Below are 6,000 nucleotides of genomic sequence, written 5' to 3'. Positions count from 1 at the left end.
CACAACCACTCATTAGCGGTGTCACTGTGTCTGCTTCTAGTCTGTGCCGTTGTGTTGTTGTTAGACGTCAAGTCCAAATGCAGTACAGTGGTTTCCAGTCTAGGCAGCACAATGTGAAACCCTTAAACCCCACCACAAACACCCATACTGTACATTCTCCTGCCTGCTTTCACGGCACCGTTCACAAAGCTTTAGCGACATCTTCAGAAGATTCTCAGTAAGGTTTTACACGTTATTGATGAAGTTGCACCCCATGCACCATGTATTTGATCTAATGCACATAATGCATTTAAAAACTCTAAAAAGTTGTTGAAACAGTAATTGTAGAGGGGACGCGTATTTCTGGGTTATTTTGATTTTAAATGCGCTTTTTAGCCTTTGTTTATCGGCTGTTTTTATATTTATAAAAAATAACTAACGTTAATAAAAAGTTTTATTGATAGAATACAAAAAAATGTTATCATTGTACCTTGGGCTATCATACCAAACCTATGATGGGAAACATACACCAAGTGTGGCTGAATAATCAATATGAAAAACCCTACCACAATTTATTTAATTAGGAAACCACCAGTTTCGGGTTACTACACAAATCAGTTGACAAAAAAATAAAAACTACTGGAAAATGCTGTGGTGCATTCACATGAGCATAATTAATGGTAACAATCCAATACGTGGTATCTGTAAGAGTTATATTGAAGGTCATAACATGGATATGGGCCATGAGTCAAATGAGATCGATACATCTATATTTCTGTAAACTATTGTTTTTTCCATTTTCCATAGTCCACAGAGCCATCGTATCCCTTACATCAGAAAAACATTGAATGATGTACAGGAGCCACAAACGCAATTCAAATTATCATTTTATTTACAAAGCAAAATATTTCTGACATTCGATTTTAAAATAATGTGCAAATATCAGTTTAGTGACAATGAACATGAAAACACATGGAAAGTATTAGGTGACAATCTATTGCGTTCACACAGACTTATCGTTCCAATGTTTAAATATTATAGATCCATGCCGACCATGGTGGTAAGCTGTGTTATCCTGCAACCCAACATCTTCTTGAAATAGTGTTTTTTCCCACCCGGATCAGGCTCCCATACCAACTACCTGTGAAGCCAGCTGCCTGCAGCAAGTCTGGGCATTCAGCCCCACGCCTGCAGAGGAAATGGAGATCTGATTCCCCCTGACTGAAACCGCGATTATTCATCAACACTGTTTTTCCATGGTAACAGCACAGCGCTGGCCTGGCGAACCGCTGAACAAAGAGCCCACTGAGGGAAGCCATTTTAGCATGTAATAACAATTATTAAGCATCCCCAGTGCTGCCCGGAGCTGGCCTGATCATAACTCAATTAAGGGCACCTGGACCATGCTGATGGGAGCCTAGGGGGCTGCCAGGGAGTTCAAAAAGGATGGCACTGACTGATACAAGCGGTGCCTACCTGTGCGGCTGTATGTGGCACAATTGCCATAGAAACGAGGCGGGCACGGAAGGCACAGGAGAGTTGTGTGGAGTTAGTGTGTCGAATGTCAATAGTGCACGGATCAGCCGAAAATAATACTGACTCACAGAAAGGAGGATAAAACGACGGTGCCTTTTCAAGCCCATCTTTTGAGGTTCAGCAAGGGTTATGTGTTCATTTGAATAGAAAAAAAAAATAGCTGGTGCATAGGAGATTTGCTCTGAGAATTTCTATGGCATACCAGTTTAAAAGGCAACCGCTTTCTTTTCCCATATAACCAAAATCCTGGTTTGCAAACAAACGACAATGGCATTCTTGTGGGACTAAATCAAGGTAATCTCCCCTCCCCCCCCCTCCATCTCCTAACGGGTGCTTTGCTGCTGTTGTCTAACAGGGGGCCATGGCAACACCAAGCTGCCTTGTGACTCAGGACCGAGGCAAATGCCAAACCCAGAGTCAAGTGACAAAAATCATTAGCCCTCTAAAATGCCAGAGCAGCGCAGACTAATTGTGAGCCAGTCAGACCAAATCATTCAGCTTCGAGCACAAATGGACGCAATCATTGTTCACGGGCCAGTTGAGGACACCTGCGTCCAGGCCAGAGTGGATTGGGAGAGACAGACAGGGCGGGGCCAAAGGTTGGCAGTACACACAGTCTAGGTCAGACCCAGCTAATCAGCTCTAGCGCCGCATTGTTCAAATGTTGAGTCTTCGTTAAGACGACGAGAAGGGAGGATGAAGTCCTGAGGGCCTTCCTCTCCACCAGACCCAGGGCTGCGTTTTCTTTTCTTCCCTGCCCCTTCATCACCATCACCGAACCCCCCCTCCTCCCTTACGAAGGAGGACAGCCAGCCAGTGGGTGGAGGAAGTAGGTACGCTGGATTTGTTTTTAAGGCAGGCCATCACCGGTGAGCTGGATGACTAGACCTCCACTTGTTTCTGATTGGATGAGGAGCAGGCCAGCGCGAGGGCCCGCTGCGCTCGGCTTGAACTGGACGGGCAGCCTCAGATAGTGCTGAGATCTGTAGAGTGCGGCCAGAGAAACAAAACGTTGGCACATTGAAAGTGAAACATGAATGCATCCCTCTCCAACACTACATGTGCATATAGCTGGAATCATGTTTTTTTTTCACACACACCATCAAAAACCGTAACCACAAAAGATTGTCGTTGGTCTACAAACAGATTATTCTGCCCCATTTTTCGGCCCTGTAGTTATGGTGCTGACAGGTTACCCTGCTCGTAATCTACCCAGGCAGAGGTGGCTTATTATATAATTGTGCCGCTGCCGCAATGCCAAAAATACTGCTGAATTATCTGTGTGTTTGTAGACAAACTACAGTCTGGTTGTGTTGTCTCTGGCACTCATTTCCAATGTTTTTTTGGATCATTGAAAATTATTTTTTGCTTATTGAAAATCTTTGGAAAGTAATTTTGAAAAAAAGTGTATTACCTCCACATCAACACGAGCTAGTCTACTGTAACTCTGCATGTCAATGGAAGCAGCTAACGGAATGCAAATTCTAACCCAGCAAATTAATTTTCTGGACGTAGTGATGAATTTGGAATTGAACAAATATTCTCAATTCGGCCAAGATAGGCCATTGCCAATTCAGAGATCTCTCAACTTATCCCTTTAATGCTAAATTATGATTGACAGTTGGTAAAAAAACTAAAACTTGAAATGGGATATCAGATCTGTATGACTATGGTTTGCACAGTATGGACTCAAAAACATGCCATGCTCACAACATGGCCACGACGTCCGTTACATGCGCCATTGATCAACACACACATAGCACCGGGTCCTGGTTCAGACAGCAGCCGCACATTCATGTGTCGAAACATTCAACACAGAGGTGTCATCGCCCGCCGGGCTTCAAGAGGTTCTGAACTGCGGCCGGCAAAGCAAACATCCCATTCCACTGTTATACGGTTTGGATAGTGTTTAACAAGTTCTATGAAGGCATTCGATTGAGTCACCATGCCCTTTCCCCTTCGCACACTCCTTTTGCCCTGGATTGTATTTTCAGCTTCCATTTGCCACATGTTGTGCCCCTTCTGAACTCGAGTCACCAGAACGCCACACAGCTGCTACCTGTGGCTCACAGGCAGCCCTTGCCCAAAGTTATCATTTAGGACTGTGTATATAGAGGAGCCTCGTCCTCAGGCCTCACTGTGTATATAGAGGAGCCTCATCCTCACTGTGTGTATATAGAGGAGCCTCATCCTCACTGTGTGTATATAGAGGAGCCTCATCCTCAGGCCTCACTGTGTATATAGAGGAGCCTCATCCTCACTGTGTGTATATAGAGGAGCCTCGTCCTCAGGCCTCACTGTGTATAAAGAGGAGCCTCATCCTCACTGTGTGTAAAGAGGAGCCTCATCCTCAGGCCTCACTGTGTATATAGAGGAGACTCATCCTCACTGTGTGTAAAGAGGAGCCTCATCCTCACTGTTTGTATATAGAGGCGCCTCCGCATCACTGTGTATACAGAGGAGCCTCATCCTGCCTCGTCCTCAGGCCTCACTGTGTATACAGAGGAGCCTCATCCTGCCTCGTCCTCAGGCCTCACTGTGTATAAAGAGGAGCCTCATCCTGCCTCGTCCTCACTGTGTATAAAGAGGAGCCTCATCCTGCCTCGTCCTCACTGTGTATAAAGAGGAGCCTCATCCTGCCTCGTCCTCACTGTGTATAAAGAGGAGCCTCATCCTCAGGCCTCACTGTGTATAAAGAGGAGCCTCAATAGCATCTCACTGGGGCCCTCAGAGCAGCAACAGAGCGATGGACGAAAGACTGCTTTGAGTGAATTGTACACTTTCATATCCTTGTGCATAAAAGTCATCCAGAATAATTGAACATTAATGAACACAAAATTAACATAAATAATTGACATTAATCCCACCAAATAATTTCCAGTTGTATATATTTCATGTCACATAATTAGGCTTTCAGAGGCATGAATGAATAGTATAGGGTCAATTTCATGTCTAGGAGGCAGAGAGCGATTAAAGATAGGTCAGGGTAACAGGGACTCCACTTACCTCAGAGAATATTTGGAGTGCTTGATATGGAAGGGCTCCCTAGGGTTTACAAAGTTCAGCTGCAAGTCAATTAGAAAAGCCAAACATCAAATCCATGCAAAGCCCCTTAACAACTATTAAGGATTATTATGTTATGACCGCTACGAACCAAACAGTTATACACACACACACAGACACATTTAAATCATGCAAATTGCAGTAAAAGCAGTAAATAATTAAAACTGCGCGCAGTGATGAACGGGACCTCGCGCCGGCTTGCAGCCGCCACTACGAGGTCCCGTTCATCACTGCGCGCAGTTTTAAAAAAAAATCGCGCCGGCTTGCGGCCGCGTCACGTGCCGTCGTAACATGTGTGCTGGCAAGATGTGCACATGTTAGGACCGCACGTGACGCAGCCGCAAGCCGGCACGAGGTCCCGTTCATCACTGCGCGCAGTTTTAAAAAAGCGCAGTTTTAAAAAAAATTCGCAAATTTATGTAATCTGTAGAAGCAGAGGTGCCCTGTGGTGTCCTACTGATTGTTTTGACATTAACATGTAAGAGCACATTTAACTGAATTACATGTTGTAACAACTTTAACTAACATTATTAACCCTACATCAATGATCCGATAAATTCCCTAGGAGGAGTTAGTTCAAATACAAGGCGACGGAATTCAAAAATGGCCAACTTTGACAGCACGCCACGGCCATGCCCTTCAATGTACAGTCACAAATAGCACGATTTTGTTTCAGCACCACTTCATGACTGTACTGACCAATTTTGGAGCAGATCTGATAAATTCCCTAGGAGGAGTTAGTTCAAATACAAGGCGACGGAATTCCAAAATGGCCAACTTTGACGGCACGCCACGGACACGCCCTTCAGCGCTCAGTCCCAAATAGCACGATTTTGGTTCAGCACCACTTCATGACTGTACTGACCAAATTTGAAGCAGATCCGATAAATTCCCTAGGAGGAGTTAGTTCAAATACAAGGCGACGGAATTCAAAAATGGCCAACTTTGACGGCATGCCACGGACACGCCCTTCAACGTACAGTCACAAATAGCACGATTTTGGTTTAGCACCACTTCATGACTGTACTGACCAATTTTGAAGCAGATCCGATAAATTCCCTAGGAGGAGTTCATTCAAATACAAGGCAAAAAAGTGAAAGAAATTCAAAATGGCCGCCAAAAGTGAAAATTAGAAATGCAAATAGCCGACTTCCTGTGGGGTTTGGGGCATGGGTCCAAGAGACTTTTCTGTAGGTATGGGCACATTGTACGTGAATACTGAGTTTCATACATATTGGTGAAACGTGGCGCAGGGGCTGCTTTTTAAAGTTCCTGTAGGGGGCGCTACAAAAAATAGAAACACGAATTTTGGTATGTGAGCTATCGGCACCAGTTTACACGTGTGCCGTGAATTTCATATTCATAACTATTACGGTCTCCGCACAGTGATTTTGAGGCTCTGGCGGCCATGTTGTTTTTTAA

General features: G+C 44.6%; 1 protein-coding gene across 2 annotated transcripts in view; it reads right to left on the bottom strand.

Annotated features, from left to right (window-relative positions):
- Positions 1-853: 853 nt before the first annotated feature.
- The window catches only part of LOC311374624 (centrosomal protein of 192 kDa-like), a 32,226-nt gene continuing 27,079 nt past the window's right edge, over positions 854-6,000 (bottom strand). The window contains exons 50-51 of one of the 2 annotated variants that reach the window (XM_084490425.1): positions 4,522-4,580; positions 854-2,498 (exon numbers count right to left, since the gene is read on the bottom strand). In XM_084490425.1, the coding sequence (XP_084346551.1) occupies positions 2,366-2,498; positions 4,522-4,580 (192 nt within the window). In that variant the 3' untranslated portion in view covers positions 854-2,365. The remainder of the gene's footprint in view (positions 2,499-4,521; positions 4,581-6,000) is intronic. The other variant, XM_084490426.1, reaches the window with a different exon arrangement.

Source organism: Micromesistius poutassou (genome assembly GCF_964030765.1).
Source record: "Micromesistius poutassou genome assembly, contig: SCAFFOLD_2293, whole genome shotgun sequence".
Lineage (NCBI taxonomy): Eukaryota > Metazoa > Chordata > Actinopteri > Gadiformes > Gadidae > Micromesistius > Micromesistius poutassou.
This window is presented reverse-complemented; position numbering and strand designations above follow the sequence as displayed.